Below are 20478 nucleotides of genomic sequence, written 5' to 3'. Positions count from 1 at the left end.
AATGCAATTCAAGGTTCTGGTTGCAACCTTTAAAGCCCTTCATGGCTTGGGACCAGGTTATCTGAAGGATGGTCTCTGGCTACATTTGCCCGACCCACCAGTGGGGAGGCAGGGGCTGCAGGTCCCATCCCTTGGAGAGACATCTGGTGAGGTCCAGAAGAATGGCCTTCTCCGTGGTGGCTCCCTCTCAGGAACATCATCCCCCTCAGAGATTAGAATGGCCCATACTCAAGCACTCTTCCAAAAGGTGTTGAAGACCTAGTTCTGTCAGGGGATCTGGGGAGGCTAGGGTGGGATAGAGCCCATTAAATGGCTTCTGTGAGGTGCTGTCGCCCAGGCGGTGTGTGTGGGTGATTTTATTAGTTTAATGCAGGGGTAATCAACCTTTTTATACCTACTGCCCACTTTTGTATCTCTGTTAGTAGTAAAATTTTCTAACTGCCCACCGGTTCCACAGTCATGGTGATTTATAAAGTAGGGAAGTAACTTTATAAAATTTATAAAGCAAAGTTACAGCAAACCCCTACCGCTCACCATGAAAGCTGGAATGCCCACTAGTGGGCGGTAGGGACCAGGTTGACTACCACTGGTTTAATGCATCATATAATTCTGTTTTTATTAGTTTTACTGTTTTTATACGGGTTTTATATTTTGTAAGCTGCCGAGTCGCCATGTGCAAATAAGCGGCATATAAATTGTCTAAAATAAATAAATATTTTGTTAATTATTTATTTTGAAATTATTTATTCCTTACAGAGAAACAGAGAATTGAGTTTTCTGGTTTTTATGACCGTGGTCAAACTCTAAACCAAGTAAGAAAGGGAAATGTTATTAGATTTGTATTCTCTAGTGCAGTGTTTCTCAACCTTGGCAACTTGAAGATGTCCGGACTTCAACTCCCAGAATTCCCCAGCCAGCATTCGCTGGCTGGGGAATTCTGGGAGTTGAAGTCCGGACATCTTCAAGTTGCCAAGGTTGAGAAACACTGCTCTAGTGAAGTGGATGTGCTGAGTGCTCTCTCCCATTTCCCCCCTTCTTTGGACTGCATTATTTTTGTGTCCTTCCACACTAATCACTAATCTGATACCGGCTTCTGGGAGTGAGTAGGAAAGTATTTGGTCTTCTGATACTGCAAGGCAGGAAAGAGTCAATGTCTCTGGTAGTTCGTGGCAAATCCACCAGGGGGCGCCCTCCTCCAAGAGAAGGGAAATCCGGGCGCTTCCTTATTGCTTCACTGGAGGGCGAACATCTAGCTGCCTTTCCATAGGCGTCTCCGAAGGAAGTGACATCATAAAGGCTTGCCGCTCTAGGGCGCCACACACGCTCTCCTTAACCCCTGGGATTCCGCAGGAGGGGGAGAGGCTGCGGGTGAGTCTGGCGGAGGGAGATGCAGACGTGCTGCGATTGAGGAAGGGGCCTCTTCCCGGGTCCCATGTTGCACAGCCACCCTCTCCATGTAGGGGAAACGGAAGAAGCGGGGATGCCAGGAAGGCGGCGGGGCTTCGGGGCTCCCTTTCCTTACATGTGTCCGGGAAAGAGCCCGAGTGAGGGGAGGGTCGGCAGGAGAGGAGAGAAGCGGGGCGGCCTCTCCAGCTGCCTCCTTCCCGGCCCTGCGCTGGGATGACCCACTGGGGGCTCCGGACATGTTGGCTGGAGGTTGTTCAGTGGCTGAATTCCACTTTCTAATTCTTGGCTTTTCTTTTTCCTTCCATCTCAGATACAGAAACTGGAAGCCATTTGAAATCTTTGCAAACCAAACTTTTCTTTTGGGGGAAAAAAGAGCGGAATAACTTGCAGGGATCCGTCCTGGGACACCAGAAATGGTCCCGTGAAGGAAAAGGCATCTGGAGACCCACCAGAGTCCTTGGACCCACCTGGAGTTGCTCTGCAGGACAGAGAAAGGATGGCGACACAACCTTTTGCCAAGGAGGGAAGCAGAAAAGGCCCTTCACCTGCTCAGCCTGGGAAGGGGGGGAAACTCTGGATAAGGATTGAGCAGAAGATTCTGGAGGAGGAAACGATCCTCCCTTCAGAAGTTCAGCCCTGGAGGTTCATCCAGTACCAGGAGGCTGAGGGTCCTCGAGGACTTTGCAGGCGACTCCATGACTTTTGCAGACGATGGCTGAGACCAGATAAGCACACCAAAGCCCAGATGCTGGACCTGGTGGTTCTGGAGCAGCTCCTGGCTATCCTGCCCCCAGAGATGGAGGGCTGGGTGCGGAGTGTGGAGCAGAGACCAGCTCCCAGGCAGTGGCCTTGGCTGAAGGCTTCCTCCTGAGCCAGGCAGAGAAGCAGAAGGAGCAGGTTGAGTTACAGGTAAAAGATGGGAAGGGAATAGAGAATATGTTTGAACACTTCACCCTTCTTCCCAAACTTCTGAAATTCATAATATATGCAATATTCCTCGAATTCTTGTAGGACATTGTTCCATTGTTTTCTCACTCAACCTCACTGGTGGATATTTGGGGCTTTGAAGTTGTGTTCCGAACATAGGAATCCACTTTATGTCGTGTGATGTACATTAATTCTCTCTCTTCTTTTCCTTCCCCCTATTTGAAGTGCTTTACTGTGGAAATCAGAGATCCTGAGGGAAAAAAGAATCCATCAAAAAACCCCGAGAAGCTATTTTTCAGGAGGAACCATTGGGAAGATCCAAGTCGGGACACCTCAGGAGGTAATGAAAGATCCTCTGATTACCCATCTGTCTTACCTTCATTATCTCTTCTTTATTATAGAATACATCCTCCTATTTTATTGTGCATTTTGAAATTATTTTATCCTTACAGAGAAACAAAGAATGAAGTTTTCTAGTTTTTGCGATGAAACTCAAACAGTGGTTGAACCTCCAAATCAAGTAAGAAAGGGAAAAGTTATTAGATTTGTATTCTCCTTTCCTCCTTTTACTTCCCCCTTCTTCTTCTGACTGGATTATTTTTGTCTTCCTGTGTGACATGGACAGCATAATAGTACGTTCAAGTTGCTGTCAGCCAGCTTAACGTCCTCTCTAGACTATAACTTGGAGACACTGGTTTGTCATTTCTACCCTCAGATTCTTTTTAGGATATGTTTGTCAGTGTCGCAACTAATAAATCCATTTCAAGCAAAACTCCGAGGCAAGTGTATTCCTCAAAGAAAGCTTTATTGGAAATATCAAATTGGCACAAATCTGGTGAAAACCAGCTCTGAAAGGTCCCGTGGCTTTCACCTAATTACAAACAGAAGTTTTCCGCTCAACCCAAAAAAATCACATGGCCAAATCACTTTCCGCGACCGCTTCCTGGCTGACGCATCTCCATGCGTGAGGTGCTGCACTCACCCCCAGCCCTCTTAGAGCAGCTCGCCTCCCCCACGGCGGATCCTCTTCCTCCTGGCTACTTCAGCATCCTGGTTGGAAGCGCCACAATTGCCATCACTGGGGTGAGGGCGTGGCGGCAAGGATAGGTGGGCTGGGGTTTCCTTCCATCCTCGCCTGAGTGGGCTTCTTGCACCAACCCATTTCTCCACCCTGTGGCACTAACACATGCCTGCGGTCTGGAGCACCTGGCCTGCATGGGGCAGCATTTGCTGGCTGGGTGGCTGGCTGCCCTGCCTGCTGCTTCTGCCATTTCCGGGGAAGCAGCACTGCCGCCTGTCCTGGATGGCAGCTCTGCTGCCCTTGGTCTTCACAGTTCCAGTGCTCCCCCTCGCCCCTGGCGGCGGCAGTTCTCGCACTGCCATTTTCCTGGCAGTAGCAGTGGGCAGGGCAGCCGGCTGCCCAGCCAGAAAATGCTGCCCTGCTGCCCCATGTGGCCGAGCCACCCAGGTGCTCCAGACTGTAGCTGGGGGGCTGGGGCTGTGCAAGAAGCCCGCTTGGGCGGGGAGGGCGGGAAGCCCTGGCTCTGTTCCCCTTGCTCTTCTAGGTTCCGGCACACCAGCCACCTGGTCTTCACAAGTGCAGGAGCACCAGAAAGGGGAAGAGCAGCCCTGATGTGCATGAGCATGCTGGGAATATGGTCTTCTGGTTTCTGGTGCACACATGCGCACTGGCCTTTATGCGTGCATGCAGGGCAGAAACCGGAAGACTAGGTGGCTGGGTTGCATGCTCATGACGAAAATCAAGGTCATATTCCTGGTGTTTGCCTACGCAACTGGTGGCTGCTCTGCCACTTTCTGGCACACGTGAAGACCAGCTGGCCGTTATGCCGGAACCTGGAAGAGTAATGGGTGACGGCTCACATGCCTGGAGAGATGGCTCTGCATGCCACTTCCAGCACATGTGCCATAGGTTTGCCATCATGGTTCTAGGCCAACCCACTGCTCAGACAGGAAGCTGTGGCCTATAACATTTCAGATAAATGGCTGTCCAATTTCTTTTTAACCCCCTCCAGTACTGGAGCATCCACACCTTCTGGAGGCAAGTCAGTCTACTGATTAATTGTTCTCACTGTCAGGAAATTTATCTTTACTTGTAGGTTGGTTCTCTCCTTGATTAGCTTCCATCCATTGCTTCTTGTCCCGCCTTCAGGTGCTTTTTGGAGAAGAGGTTGGCCTCCTCTTCTTTGTAGCAGCCCCTTAGATATTGGAACACTGCTTATCGTATCATCCATAGTCCTTCTTTTCATTAAACTAGACATACCCAATTCCAGCATGTTTTAGCCTCCAGGACCCTAATCATTTTGCTTGCTCTTTTTTGTATTTTAGAGTCTCAAGATCTTTTTTACATTGTGGCAACCAAAACTGGATGCAATATTCCATGTGTGATCTTACCAAGGCATTATACAGTGGTACGAACACTTCATGTGATCTTGATTCTATCCCTCTCTTAATGCATCGCATTAAGCATCCTCAATCAAATGATTGCACTGGGTTTTGTTTTTTTTTGACAACTGTAGCACAGTGCTGAGTCATGTTTAAGTGATTGTCCACTAGGACTCCAAGATCCCCGTTGTAGGTTCTAGTGTTGAACCTTAGATTTCTCAACGGTTTTCAGTTTTTTAGATGGGGCCAAACCCGATCCTTCTATATCTCGAGCTTATCTTCCAGAGTTATTCCTGTCAATTTAGTCTTGTCTACAAATTTGATGAGTCCTCCTTCTATCATCTTGTGTAAATCATTGATGAAGATGAACAGACATTGCAAATCCTCCTGTTGTGTTCTTTTTTCCATGTTCAGGAGAGTCTGGTTTCCTTTGAGGAGGTGGCTGTGTATTTCTCTGAGGAGGAATGGTCTCAGCTGGATCCTGACCAAAAAGTGCTGCATTCGGAAGTCATGCTTGAAAACCATAGGAATGTGGTCTCCCTGGGTAAGAGTTTTCTAGTCCCCAATCAGAGAGTTCAAGGAAACAGATCATAGTTTTATAATTGAAAAATCACTAATCAGATATCGTCTCTGATATCATCTGTGAGGAAGAAGAAAAGAATCTGGCCTTCTCATATTCCAAGGAAGGAAAGAGTCAATGTCTCTTTGCCTATATGCTTTCTTTGCCATTTCTTATCTGTATATTTTCCATTTCTCTTCTACCTTATCTGTGGAGGTTGAAAAGAAGGAGGTGTGCTTTTATATATCCTCTGGAGGTCATGTGACAGCAGTGGTGAAATTCAAATTTTTTTACTACCGGTTCTATGGGCGTGGCTTGGTGGGTATGGCAGGGGAAGGATACTGCAAAATCCCCATTGCCACCCCACTCTGAGGCCAGACAGAGGTGGTATTTGCCAGTTCTCCGAACTACTCAAAATTTCCGTTACTGGTTCTCCAGGCCCCGTCAGAATCTGCTAAATTTCACCCTTGTGTGAGAGAAATGTGTTGTCATTTGTTCTCTGAAACCTCCCCAAATTGTGTGAGAAAAGAACTTTCACCTCAGGCCATGGAAGAGTATTCTCCCAATTCAAGAATGAAGGCCTAATGCAATGTGACTCAGAGCATCCCAGGGTATAGATAATCCCCAAGTTTTATTGCCTTTTAAAGTTTCATACGCATTTTTTAGCATCTCGAATAATTCATCATATATCCAAGGCTTCAGATTGTCAATTTAACAAATTTAACAAATTTTTAAAACTTTTAAATTATATCACATTTAATTAGAACTTAAAGTCTGTACAATCAGACAGAGTTGGCCTCCTCAGGGTGCCGTCGGCCAGACAGTGTCAGCTAGCGACCTCCAGGGGGAGAGCCTTCTCTGTGGGAGCGCCTTCCCTCTGGAATGAGCTGTCCCCGGAGCTTCGTATAATCCCCGACCTCCGGTCCTTCCGACCCGCCCTAAAAAGTTGGCTTTTCCAGCAAGCCAGCCTGGCCTGAACAAAACAAAATACAGTATTGATTACTGTTAATTTTAATCAAAAAATTTAAAATGTTTAATTTTAATTGGGTTGGATATTCTATTTTTTTTAATGTTGTACGCCGCCCTGAGTCCTTGGGAGAAGGGCGGCATATAAATACAATAAATCTAAACCTAAACCTAAACCAATCCTTTTTTTTTAATTTCCAGATTCTAATGTCCAATTCTAATATTAGTCCAATCCAAACCAAGTCGAAAATTTATTATCTTCCACAGCTTTAGAAAATCAAAACAGTGTAGAAAAACAAACACTCATTAATAGTTTTCACAGTTCCAAATTATCTTTTTCCGTAGTCAAGATAAAGTTTCACAGTTCCACTTTGGTGATAGGAAGGATGAGAAGATTAATAGTAACAGTAATGCAGACTTAGTAAATAGTTTGAGAGTATTGAGGGAATTATTTGTTTAGCAGAGTGATGGCGATCGGGAAAAAACTGTTCTTATGTCTAGTTGTTCTGGTCTCTATAGCGTCGTATTGAGAGTAGGAGTTGAAACAATTTATATCTAGGATATGAGGGGCCTGTACATATTTTCACAGCCCTCTTTTTGACTTGTGCAGTATACAGATCCACAATGGAAGGCAGGTTGGTAGTAATTGTTTTTGCTGCAGTGTCTGTCTTGTTGGATTGCAGAACCAAACCAAGAAGTTATAGAGGTGCAGATGACAGACTCAATAATTCCTCTGTAGAACTGTATCAGCAGCTTCTTGGGCAGTTTGAGCTTTCTGAGTTGGCGCAGAAAGAACATTTTTTGTTGTGTTTTTTTGATATTAGGTGTCCATTTTAAGTCTTGAGATATGATAGAACCTAGAAATTTGAAGGTCTCTACTGTTGATACTATGTTGCCTAGTATTGTAAGAGGTGGGAGTATGGGAGAGTTTCTCCTAAAGTCTACCACCATTTCTATGGTTTTGAGTGTGTTCCAGTCACACCACATAGCTAGTTATTCAACCTCCAGTCTGTATGCGGATTCATCATTTTCTCCAATGAGACAAATCACTGTTGTAAGCATGCAAACATACAACCTAGTGGAATTTTGCAGAAACTCAGAAAAAAATTCACTTGACTTTCTACAGTTTGATCTTTTTCTCCAATCTTATTATCATTTTCATTTCTCTTTTGCTTTGAAGGTAATAATGGGCAGGAGAATCAAGATTCCTGTGAACTGTTCCAAGCGATCAATGCTAAAGATGGAATGGAGAAGTTTGGAATTCGAATGGAACTCAAAAGCTTTAAGAGAAACCAGTTAAATAATTGGAATCAGGAAAGCTCATCTTCCACTGATGCACCGATGCAAGATTTTCTTGCCCAACAAGAAAAACCATATGATTTTCCTACAACTCAGAAAATGATTGACATAAAAGAGAAACCATATAAATGTTCAGAATGTGGAAAATGTTTTAGAAGTAGCGGGCATCTTACTTGCCATAAAAGGACTCACACTGGGGAAAAGCCATATAAATGCAGAGAGTGTGGTAACAGGTTCAGCAATCATAGTAATCTTATTTCCCATAAAAGGATCCACACAGGGGAGAAACCATATAAATGCATGGAGTGTGGAAAGACTTTTGCTTGGAGTGGTGTACTTACTAACCACAAAAAGATCCACACGGGAGAGAAACCATATACATGCATTGAGTGTGGAAAGACCTTTGCTCACAGAGATACTCTTATTTCCCATGAAAGGATTCACACAGGGGAGAAGCCATATAAATGCATGGAATGTGGAAAGACCTTTGCTCAAAGAGATACTCTTATTTCCCATGAAAGGATTCACACAGGGGAGAAGCCATATAAATGCATGGAGTGTGGAAAGACGTTTACTCAGAGCAGTGGACTTAAAAGTCACAAAAAGAACCACCCACGAGAGAAGCCATTTGAATGCATGGAGTGTGGAAAAACATTTACTCAGAGCAGGGGACTTAGAAGTCACAAAAAATTCCACACAGAGGAGAAGCCATTTAAATGCATGGAATGTGGAAAGACCTTTGCTCAAAGAGGTCATCTTATTTCCCATAAGATGATCCACACAGGGGAGAAGCCATTTAAATGCATGGAATGTGGAAAGACCTTTGCTCAAAGAAGTAATCTTATTTCCCATATGATGATCCACACGAGAGAAGCCATATAAATGCATGGAATGTTGAAAGTGTTTTGTTCAGAATGGTAATCTTACTTTTCATAAAAGGATTCACACTCGGGAGAAAGTATATAGCAATAGCTATATATACCACTCCACAATACTTTACCATAGTCTCTGAGCAGTTTACAAAATCAGCATATGTCCCCAGCAATCCGGGTCCTCATTTAGCGACCTCAGAAGGATGAAAGGATGAATCAACCATGAGCCTGTCAGAATCAAACTCCTGGCTCTGGGCAATCAGCCTTTAGTACTGCATTCCAACCACTGACCCACCATGTCTCTATATGTTTTCTTTCCAAAGTACCAGAGGGCAAAACAAGAAAGTGGATGGAAACTAATCAAGGAGAAGCAACCTGGAATTTGCTGGCAGCAAAGGACAATTAACCAATGGAACAGTTTTCCTTCAGACATTGCAGGTGCTTCATCTCTCGGCGTTTTTAAGAAGAGACTGGACAATCACTTGTCTTAAATTTTATAGGATCTCCTGCTTGAGCTGGACTAGAAGAGCTCCAAGTTCCCTTGTAGTATCAATCCCAGTAAAGGCAAATAACCTATTTCCTTAGGTTCTATTCATTATCTTTTGGAGAATTAGTGATGCTGAGTTAGAAAATGCAACTCCTAGGCGCTTAGTCTTAATTTTGTGGTGCCTTCCCTCATGTTGCCCATCTCTGGACTCATACAATCTTATCAATATCTTTTTTTAAGTGAGGTCTCCAGAACTGGACACAATATTCCAAATGGGATCTGACTGAAGCCCTATGTTGCGGGTTAGGACTTCCTTTTTCTTGATGGTGATACATCTGGTGATGCATCCTAGAATTTTGTTTGCCTTCACAGCTGTCTGGTCACACTGTTTACTTATTTTGCAGTTACCATTTTTTCAGTGCCATAGTAATATTTTTCACACAGTTGTGTAAAAAAAAAAGTGCTACTTGAACTCATTTACTCAAATGCAGAACAGTTGTAGCTTTCTGGCAGACATTCAAAGTTACAATGGCAATTGATGATACTCCCTTTTTCCTTCCTTCCTTCCTTCCTTCCTTCCTTCCTTCCTTCCTTCCTTCCTTCCTTCCTTCCGACCGAAGGAGTATATGAAAAACTAATATTGGCTATTTGCTTTTATTATGAATTGCTTGTGGTACTATATAACTGATACTAATTAAACCAATATTTTCTGTTTGTTTCTGATATGACATACTATAGAAATCATTTGTTATGAATTGAGATTTGTTATTGACTTCTGCTTATATTATTGTATACTGTCAGAAATTAGTTATTAGGAACTAATTCTAGCTCATTAAATTGTAATAATACTGGTTGGCATTAGTGCAAAGTTTGTTATCCCACTGCCGTGTTTCGCTTCTATCCTTGGCTTCAAAGCTAGGCACATCCTTGAAAATATAGAAGAACTTACCCAGGAATATCAGACCCTATAGATAAAAGAACCAGGATAGGAATTATTTCTGCCTCATAAATTCTGAATCCTGAAAGCATTCTGCTGAATAAATAACTTGGCAAAGGGGGAGCGGGAACTGCCCCTACAAGGCTGTTGTGGCCCAGCAGGAGCCGTTGGAGCTGCCACCAGACTCTGACAGCGAGGGGGCCTATGAGTCAGCTCTGGAGGATGTGGAGGACCCTGGACAGGGCTCCGACTCCGAGCAGGGCGCAGAGAGGCTGGTTGGCCACCAGGAGGCGCCTGAGCCTTGGACCAGTGGGGAGGAGACAAGGGAGTGTGATCTGGACGTCATGCATTGGAGCAGAGGGGAGGAGCCAAGGGAGTTGTTCCTGGATGCCTGGCAATGCCAGGTCGATGTAGAGAGCAGCTACGGAGTTACCAAAGATAATTGGACCCAGGTGATTGTAATTAGGCTCCTCTCAAGATAGTATTTAAAGAGAGACTGGGAGGAGCCTGGTTTTGCAGGATTCAATGTCATTCCTAACGCTGGAGAAGTTATTATCTGTCGAAGTCTGAGTTGCTGCCAAGGTTCTTGTCTGTTTGTTATGCTTGGCTTTCAGCCACCGAGGTTTTGGTTTCTTGCTAATAAAGTGCTGTGACATTCCAGTTAAGCTTGTCTCGGCATTCGTTACTGGACGGAGGAGGGGGGTCAGAACACAAGGCTATAGGAATACTCAATAGATAAGGTGGACAGAAACGGGGGCCTGAACAAAGAACGCTTTAAAGACCACATCGGTAACTAAACTTCGTCTCTGATTGGGTGAACTTTGTTTCTATCGACGTACAATGTATATAATACTCCGAGCCACTCTCACAGGGGTGTGACTATTCCTTACTTGCATTTTGTCTGTACATTTTGGATATAGTTTTGTCACCCAGCTTTTCCTTTGGCCATAAATAAAAGCTGATTTTTTTTTTTGCAAGCCTCATCTCAAATCTCACTGGCATCTCAGTGGCTCAGGGAAACTTCTGGGACCTTACATTTTCTGGCACCCAACATGCGGCTTGAAGGCATTGTTCCTTCAAGGTATCTGCATTCAGCTCTTCACAAGCTTTGAAGTTTAGTACGGTGAACTTCACTTCACTTACGGTGGACAGAAGAAACCGGAGGAGGCCAGTGGCAACATCAAGAGTGCTCCTGGAAAATTTCATCCAGTAACCTCAACCTGGTCAATTGCTGGTTCAATCACAGCCTGACCTGAACCCCTAACCAAAGAGGCTTGCACACGGTTGTGGAATTGTGCCCTCTTGGTGAGTATAAATTCCTTATTTTGTTTTTGTTTTTTTTAAAAAACAAGTTCTATTACAAAATTTTCTTTTCCCCACCATACCTACTTTATGGACAGAGTGTTGACCAGGTCACATCGTATACATCACATTCATATTCATAGTTCCAATATATTCTAATCTTCCCATTATACATCACTATACGCCCTATATTTCTCCTCTCCTACAATTACGCCAGTTGTTTACCACGTTTCTTCATTCCCGGAAGTATCTCTCAAGTTCCCCATTCCAAATTACAAAAAATTTTAATTCCCAATTTAATTTGAATTACAATCAAAATTAATAATATTATTAAATTGCCTACTTTCACATTCCCATCTACTGGTCTACCTTATTGTATATATTTGCTAATATTTACTCTATTACTATTCCTCCCTTCTATTAATATTTTTCTCATTTTTTTCTCATTATCCATCATCTCTTGAGTCTTTTTAAGCCCATTCTTTAATGGTTTTTTAAATTTGTCTTTTATCCCACTCCCTTGAAGTCTTAGTTCTCTTTTTTTTATTTTTATGTGCGTTATACTTTTTCTTCTGTATCCCTTCTATCTCTTTTTGTTATATTGTTTGGACACCCCTCACCAGAGTTTCCTCTTTTCAAAGTATTTCCCTTTTTGTCTTTTTAATTGTTTCTTTTGGGAGGGAGGGTTTTCCCCCTTTCGCTCTACTCTTTCTACATTACCATGAATTTCTGTAATGTTGGAATTGATTCCCGTTTTTTAATTCTTTCTCTATATTTTTACCTTCTTGCATTTCCTTTAAATTTCTACCTTCAGTTCCTTCTATTCCCCCCCCCCCAATGTGTTTGAATAAACTTCCTGTCTCTTTATTGGCTATTAAAGATTCACGCACATTTTTAGCAACAAAAATAATTCTTCATACCTGAAGCTCTATTTTATAACAATTTAAGAAGCTATTAAAACCTCCCCAGTTAGTTATATCTCTTCACAATTAGCCAAGATTTAAAGTATTTAATTTCCTTGAATTTCCTTGTTTTTCTTCTTTTTTCTCTCTCTCTCCCTCCCTCCCTCCCTCCCCCCCCCCTCTCTCTCTCTCACACACACACAGATTTAATCTTTATTTCCTCTGCCCCCTCATCCCTGACTTCCCTCCCCAACCCTGCCTGGCTCCACCAGTGGTGGGTTGCAGATGGTACGCCCCGGTATAGGTGTACCAGAGCCTGCCCCAAACACCGGATACTGTTCCGGTACGGTGCTCCGGAGGGCCCACCTGCCCACCCTCGCTCCTTATCTGTACTTTAAGCATTTGGCGCTTCTGCACACATGCATTGTGCGTATGTCGCCCGTGCGACACTCCACCGAGCAGCTGGAGTGTCGTGGAGGCTTGAGGAAGCGTCACAGGTAAGTATGATGCATGCACGCACTTTGCGCGTGCATGTAGGTGATGCCAAGGCTCTTCCAACGATACTGGTTGGAACGGAATCCAGAATCCACTATTGGGCTCCACCCACGTGAGTGATGTACAGTCAACAGTGCCCCCTCAGTCACATGACCCCCCCCCAGCCACCACCACCCCAGCCAATCATTAAGAAGAACCGGTTGTTAAATTATTTCAGCCTCACCACTGATTAGGAGTCACATAAAGCAGCATTACAGTACTTGAGAGGTTGCCACAAATAGGAGAAAGTCAATTTATTTTCCAGAGCACTAGGGGGCAGGACAAGAAACAATGCATGTGAACTAATCAAGGAGAGAAGCAATCTGGAATTAACAAGAATCTTCCTTGCAGTGAGGACAATTAACTGGTGGAACAGCTTGTCTTCAGACATTGTGGATGCTTCATCACTGGAGGTTTTTAAGAAGTGGATAGCCACTTGTCGGCAATGATATAGGATCTCCTGCTTGAGCTGGATTAGAAAAACTCCCAAATTCCCTTCCTGCTCTATTCCGATGTTGATTCCTCAATCCTTGTGCTTTTTTGCCAGGTTGGAGGTTTTAAAGCAAACATGAGCATCAGTGGAGGTTAAGGTTATCATTTGGCCTGAAAGTGATGTGTGACTGTCACTTTTTAAGTGGTGGAGATCCCCCAATCATGGCGGTGGCGGTGGGCGAGGTGGCGCAGTGGTTAGAGTGCAGTACTGCAGGCTACTTCAGCTGATTGCTAGTTCGGCAGTTCGGTTGTTCAATCTCACCGGCTCAGGTTTGACTCAGCCTTCCATCCTTCCGAGGTGGGTAAAATGACCCGGATTGTTGGGGGCAATATGCTGACTCTGTAAACCGCTTAGAGAGGGCTGAAAGCCCTATGAAGCAGTATATAAGACTAACTGCTATTGCTATTGCTATTCCAAGAAACTCCCTCTGATGAATAGATCCTCTAGAGCAGAGCTGTAGTCAGAAATGCAATTCGCCCTGAATCCCTTACTATTGTTTCAGCTTTTGTTGCTTTGCTTAATATTGTCAAAATCTGCCTTTCCACCCTGCTTCACATGATGTAAGTAATAACTGAGAAAGAAAGCTATGAGAACATGGTTATAGTGATGCTGATTAGAAAATGTAGCTCATGGGCTCTTTGTCCTAACTTTGTGGTGATCTTTTTTTGCCTTCCCCCATGTTGCCCATCTCTGGACTCCCACAATCTTATCAATACTTTTGATAAGTATTTAACCACTGCGCCGAGGTGGCGCAGTGGTTAAATGCAGCACTGCAGGCTACTGCTAGATCAGCAGTTCAGCGGTTCAAATCTCACCGGCTCAGGGTTGACTCAGCCTTCCATCCTTCCGAGGTGGGTAAAATGAGGACCCAGATTGTTGGGGGCAATATGCTGACTCTCTGTAAACCGCTTAGAGAGGGCTGAAAGCCCTATGAAGCGGTATATAAGTCTACTGCTATTTTAAAGTGAGTTTTCCAGAAATGGACAGTATTCCAAATGATATCTCACTAAAGCCCTATGTAGAGGGATAGGATCTCCTTTTTGCTGACGGTGATACAGTTGGAGAGCTGGAGGGGTCTCTGCCCTTTCTGTTCCCCCTTTGCCGTGAGGCTGAGCAAATAGTTTGAGAAGGGAAGTTGTATGTATTGAATTAAAGAAATATAAATTAAATAAATTAAAATCATATTTCTGATTGTGGCCTTTCTGCCTGTGTCCCATCTGCCTCCCATTCAGGTGAGAGTTCCCAAGAACCTCAAAACACAAGCTGGGTTTCCAGGTAAAGCACACGTAAAGTGAGATTTGGACATTAAGTGTGAAACCTACTGGGTCAGGCTGGACAGCCTCTTAGAGCCCTTTTACTTCTATATTAAAGCCACATAGGCAGAATTGCAACTTGCAAAAGAAACAGGAAGCCAGTGCCTAACCACAAGATTTCAAAAGTCCAAGGTTCAATTAAAGTTCGTTAATGACACTACTCCATAAACAAAAGGAGAAGTAAGATCCCATCTCCTTATAAGGCTTTCTCCTCAAGGTAACCACTAAGAAATGTGTTAAGTATTTCCGTGTTGCAATGCTTTTGAGAATGTATAAGAATGCATGCTTCGATAATTTAGGTTGTTCACAACTTGCAATGCTAGCCATGGGCTAGCTTTCTGAACCTGGCTGCCAAATAAACTTTTCCTGTATCCTGAGAAGTCTAACACCTGTCATTTTCTGCAACATATTCTGGCGAGCCAGGCAGGAATTAGAGTGATATTTCGCTGAGGATGGAATGGACCGACCGGTGCCCCATCGAGGCCATCTCGCCCATCTTCAGGCGCCACAGAGACCTTTCTCTGGAAGAAGACTGATGACCTCTCTTGGGCATCCGGAGGACACCACCGATCCAAGAATCTGACCAGGGACAGGACAAGTTAATAAAAAATTACGCCAGCTGAGAAAGAAGACGCCTGCAGGCAAGTATCAAAAGAATTGTAGACCCACTCGGTTAGGAGTGGAAAAGGGGGCCCGATTGTCCTCCCTGGGCCCGGGATAGCGTCCCTTCCAAACGGAACCGGCATATCCTAATGAGGCTCTAGGTTTTTGTGGGTGGTTAATCTGCAGCATTTCCTGTTGGTGGCCGTGAGCTCTGGGGCCGCAGGTCAGCAAAATGTGTGTTAGAAATAGAACATGGGAGGGTGGGGAGCGTTCCTCGAACGCCCCTCCAACACGTGTTGAAAAAACCTTCAGAAAAGTTTTAGTAAAGTCTCTGGCAGAGAAATTATCCTCCCCCCATTGCACAAGCCTCAAGGAGGTTGTTTGCAGGGATCGGTAGTGAGAGACACATATGCTGTTGTTAATCAGGTTGCTGCAGCCTGTCTCAGTTCTGAAAAAACAACCCAAAGACAGGATGGAAACTTCCTTTGGAAGTCCTTCTACAGGGCTCCCAGGTGCTGGGTGGCAAATAGATTTCCCCACAATATTCCCAGAAATTGGGATTTAGAGATCTCTTGGTTTTGTGTGTACTAAAAGACATTGTGCCAAGATTTAGGGTGCCTTTCTGTAGGGCATCAGATTCTGGCCACCATGAGATGAATCAAGAGCCCCACCCAGATGCAAATGATGTGTTAATGAAAGTCACCATATATTTTGATCTTTAAAAATATGCCAGTGTGGGCTGGGAGATCAAGAATTTGGACTTTTAAAAATATGCCAGCGTGAGCTGGGAAGTCCAAATTATGGAACACCCCAGGGTAGAGACAGGTATTAACAGTCTAGTGCATAAGGAGATAGAACATCGGGCATAACTTTGAGCAAAAGTAAGAAATTTAGCAGGTAATAAAAAGGTAAAGCCTATTGAATGGGAAGACCTAGGTTATTGGACTTGATTAATTGGATGTACTGTCTGTTGAAATTCTTAGGTGTGTCTAAGTCTTTGTGCACCCTCAAGGTAATTGAAACTAAGATGTCTCCAATCCAAAAGGACATGAGAAAAGTTTCATCCTTGTAATTATTGTGTCTTTAAATGATTTGATTTAACGACAAAACCAACTAATAGGAGACAATTATGAGGGGTTTTTGGTTGTAGCAGGGTATTGTAGAATATGGATACTGAATTTTTGCCCTCCTAGTATGAATCCACAAAGGAGACATAGATAAGAGATAAGAAACAAAAGAAAAAGAGAGAGTCTCAATGTTTTAGCTTGCATGTTTGTCTTTGTTGATGTGTTTAAGTGTTTAAAAAGAGAAAGAGAGAGTGTGTCTCTGACATCAGTGCCATCCAACTGTGTAGCCTTAACATGAAGTGGTTGACACTGAAGGGGTAGGAGACCAAGGGAGACAAAAAGTGGAATCAGATATTGGTTAGAATGAACAAACGGTCCCATTAGGTGGGGCCAGGAGGAAGGAAATCAAAAAGGTTACAAAAGGAACAGATCAAGTGGACCACAAACCTGGTCCAAGGGAGCAGTTGAGACAAAAACTCAAATTGCCCCTAAGGAAAATTTTATTGCCAGAAGCTGAGGGGAAGCTACATAAGGTGTGGATATGCTCCATTCTCAATGGCTGATTTATATAATTGGAAAAATCAAATTCCTGCTTATAGAGAAAATCCAGATGAGATGCATGTCCTTTTTGCATCCATTTTTCTGAACTCACCAGTCTGCTTAAGCTGACATAAATTCTGATGGAAATTTTATTAACCCCAGAGAAAAGAAGGCTGGTGAAGATAACCATGTGACCCTCCTTTGCAGAAGGATCATGAAAAAAAAAATCCAGACTGGACATGGTTACTGAAGGAACCAGATTGGGAACCTAGTCCATTCAGCTGAAAAACAGTTGGACCTTAGTTTTGTTAGGATTCAACAAAGGTAAATAATTTAGAGAAGGTCTATTAAATTCAACAGGGGAAATCCTAGAATGCATTTATCAAACCTTTAGGCAAAATACCACATTAGATCCTGAGCTTGAAGAAAGTAAGAGAATGATCAATATGATCTTTATTGGTCACTCTGCAGATGACATTAGGGTAAATAAACAAATAAACAAAATACAGAAGACAAAAAGGGGGGGCCAGGAAAGGCATCTCTGAACTTGTGAAATAAGCATACAAAACGTATGTTAATTGGGCTCAAATTTCAGAGAAGAAAGACAGAAAGAGTGGGAGGCTAGGGGACTTGCCGGAAGAATTGTCAAGGAGGGGCCAAATAGATAGAATCCATGCCCAGTCAGAGAAAGAGCCTTCCAGTTAGCAAGAAAGGAAAGCCACGAAGGTCTGTGTGGCTTGAATAAATGGAAATTGCATGAAAGATCTTTGTGAAGACAGAAAGAGGACAGGATGCAACGTAAAGCTGAATTGCTGACGGTTGCGTTGTCAAATAATTCCAAAGCAGAGGTCAATGTATTTGGTGAAAAGAAAAGAAAAAAGGCAACTGAAAATCCTTGTAGATGTAATATAGATTCACAGCATGTCTCCCTCTGCTCACAAGATCTTCCAACAGAAAGTCACCTCCACTTGTTTTTTTAACCAAAGGGAGGGGAATCTGACCACTGGAAGCTGCCCAAGGCCATTCCACCCACCCTGACTTCCCGTTTGGCTTTCAAAACAATCCAATATGGGAGTTTGTGTTTACTTTTGCAATATCTCTTTGAAGGACCAGGCCTCAGGAATAAGTTAATGGATCCTAATCAAGAAGTTCCATTACAACCCCTGACTGGTATGTTCCTAGCAGGAATCTTACAAGTCTGGACTAATGGAAGGAACCGCCGAGCCCATGCCTTCTCCATGAACATCAGCATATGTGTAGGAGAAAATGGAGTTTTCTTTCTATGTGGGAGAAATGCATATCTATGTTTACCCACCAATTGGACTGGCACATGCACTCTAATACACCTCCTTCCTAAAATGGGTGGTAAGTAGGGAACAGACCTTCCCTGTACCCCTCATGGGACATGTCCAGAAAAGAGTGCTGCTCCTAATTCCGCTATTAGAGATCTTGAGAATAAGGACTGCAGTTGGAACGGGTGTAGGTGGAATGATCCACTCCATTACACAGTTCAGGCAGCGGTCGGAAGAATTCCAAGAAAGCCTGAACCTAATTGTGAACTGGCGTGCCATAGATCTTTTAACTGCTGAAAAAGGTGGGCTGTGTGTATTCCTGGGAGAAGATTGCTGTTTCTATATGAATAAATCCGGAGTAGCCTGGGGAGGGGTAGTTAAAGAACTACGAAACCCAGCTCCCTCAATTGGTTAAAGACCACAAGGTTCTGAATGGTTCTCTTGGCTACCAGAAACAGGTTGGATTAAACAAATGCTATTGCTTTTATTATGTGGAATTGCAAGATATTATCCCTTGCGTAATATCCTTGCTTAAACAGCTCGTTATGAGGTCTGTGTAAGAGATCTGGGCTGAAAAGGAGTTAATGTTCATGGAAAGCCTAATCCCACATACCCTCATGGAAGATGAAGCTTCAGATAGATACTAGCTCCTATATTCAAATTGCACTCTTAGAAGAAGGGAAAGTGATTCTGGAAGATAAGCTCTAAAATGTGTATTGATGTGCTATAAATTGTGCTTTAATTTGCTATTCTGTATTATGCTGCTTGTATTTTTAATCTAACAGGCTAGACTCAATTGTGGGTATTAATAGAGTCTAGAAGAGGGGGGGATAAAGCAGACGTAAAGTGAGATTTGGACATTAAGTGTGAAACCTTGAGAGACCGCCTCCTGCCAATTACCTCCCTACGACCTATTAGATCACACAGATTAGGCCTCCTCCGAGTTCCATCCGCCAGTCAGTGTCGACTGGCAACTACGCGGAGGAGAGCCTTTTCAGTAGTAGCTCCGACCCTTTGGAACGACCTCCCCGTGGAGATTCGCACCCTCACCACCGTCCAGACCTTCCGCACAGCCCTCAAGACCTGGCTATCCCGTCAGGCCTGGGGATAAAGATTCTAATCCATCCCCACCCGAATGATGAATGAATGTTGTGTTCTATTTTTACTTATGTATTGTCTCATGTCTTGTCTTGTATTCCCCTCCCCATAAATTGTAAGCCGCCCTGAGTCCCCTCAGGGAAAAGGGCAGTCTATAAATAATAAACAAATACAAATACAAATTACAAACCTACTGGGTCAGGCTGGACAGCCTCTTAGAGCCCTTTTACTTCTATATTAAAGCCACATAGGCAGAGTTGCAACTTGTAAAAGAAACAGGAAGCCAGTGCCTAACCACAAGATGTCAAAAGTCCAAGGTTCAATTAATGTTCGTTAATGACACGTACCCCATAAACAAAAGGAGAAGTAAGATCCCATCTCCTTATAAGGCTTTCTCCTCAAGGTCACCACTAAGAAATGTGTTAAGTATTTCCGTGTTGCAATGCTTTTGAGAATGTATAAGAACGCGTGCTTCGATAATTAAGGTTGTTCAGAATTTGCAATGCTAGTAAGCCATGGGTAGCTTTCTGAACCTGGCTGCCAAATAAACTTTCCCTGTATCCTGAGAAGTCTAACGCCTGCCATTTTCTGCAACATATTAGAGGCTTCTGGTTTTCCTCTTCTGACTGCCTGGCTGTTTCTGACAGGATTTGGACCCTTTTGAGACCTCCTCCAATCTCTGCCCAGCCTTCAGGGCGGCTGTTCTTGAAGGAAGCGAGTTCAAATCCCCCAGAGAGATTTTTTTTTCCTCCATCCCCACAGAGGGTTCCTGGACAGGAAGGAGAGGAAGATGGAGAAAGCCCCCCCTCTGGAGACGTCAAAGCCTTTGTCGGACAGGGAGCCATTGAGAAAGGCCTTTCCTCCTACTCCCAAGCCCATCATCCCCGCCCTCTCTCTTCCCCTCAGACGCGCTCCTCTTTCCCGCCCTTTCTACAATCCTGGCACTTTGCGGCAAATCCACCAGGAGGCGCTCTCCGCCTAGAGAAGGGAACTCCCGGCGCTTCCCCTTTGGTCCACTGGAGGGCGAACGTCATGGCTGCCTTTGTAGGGGAGGCCGAAAGAAAGAGACATCATAAATGCTTGCCGCTCTAGGGCGCCGTACTCGCTCTCCTTAACCCCTGGGGCTCCGCAGGAGGCGGAGAGCCTGCGGGAAACTGACGGGGGGAGAGCCAGACGTGCCCCGGGTGAGTTAGGGGCTCTTCCCGGGCAAAGGGAGGCGGAGGAGGGGGAGACCCGCGCCCAACCCTCCTCCAGCTTCAATCCCAGCTCACATGTTCCACAGCCGCCCTCTCCATGCAGCGGGAAGCGGGGATCCCAGGAGTTCCCGGGGTCCTTTCCAGCTCCGTGTCCGGGGAAGAGCCCGAGTGGGGGGAGTGGAGTGTTGGCAGGAGAGGCGAGAAGCCGAACGAGGAGGGTGCAGGATTCGCACCAGGCTCTCCGAGGGCCCCATCCTGTCTTCGGAATGGGAGAGAAGCTG

At 44.3% G+C, this 20478-nt stretch overlaps 1 protein-coding gene and 1 pseudogene across 2 annotated transcripts in view; both read left to right on the top strand.

Moving 5' to 3' along the window:
• The first annotated feature begins 2784 nt into the window (after window positions 1–2784).
• LOC106555309 (uncharacterized) lies at window positions 2785–8573 on the top strand (annotated as a pseudogene). The gene is made up of 2 exons (XR_015696098.1): window positions 2785–2854; window positions 7443–8573. The product of XR_015696098.1 is annotated as an uncharacterized LOC106555309 (transcript).
• LOC148047315 (uncharacterized) overlaps window positions 2798–20478 on the top strand; it is a 94317-nt gene continuing 76636 nt past the window's right edge. Inside the window, exon 1 of the mRNA XM_087711447.1 lies at window positions 2798–2854. Coding sequence (XP_087567573.1) covers window positions 2798–2854 — 57 coding nt within the window. The remainder of the gene's footprint in view (window positions 2855–20478) is intronic.

The sequence above is a fragment of the Thamnophis sirtalis genome, unplaced genomic scaffold, assembly GCF_051295495.1.
Source record: "Thamnophis sirtalis isolate CommonGarterSnake01/CBP01778 unplaced genomic scaffold, rThaSir2_p1.2 scaffold_3, whole genome shotgun sequence".
Classification (NCBI taxonomy): Eukaryota; Metazoa; Chordata; class Lepidosauria; order Squamata; family Natricidae; genus Thamnophis; species Thamnophis sirtalis.
The sequence above is the reverse complement of the archived record's forward strand: the minus strand, read 5'-3'. Positions and strand labels throughout refer to the sequence as shown.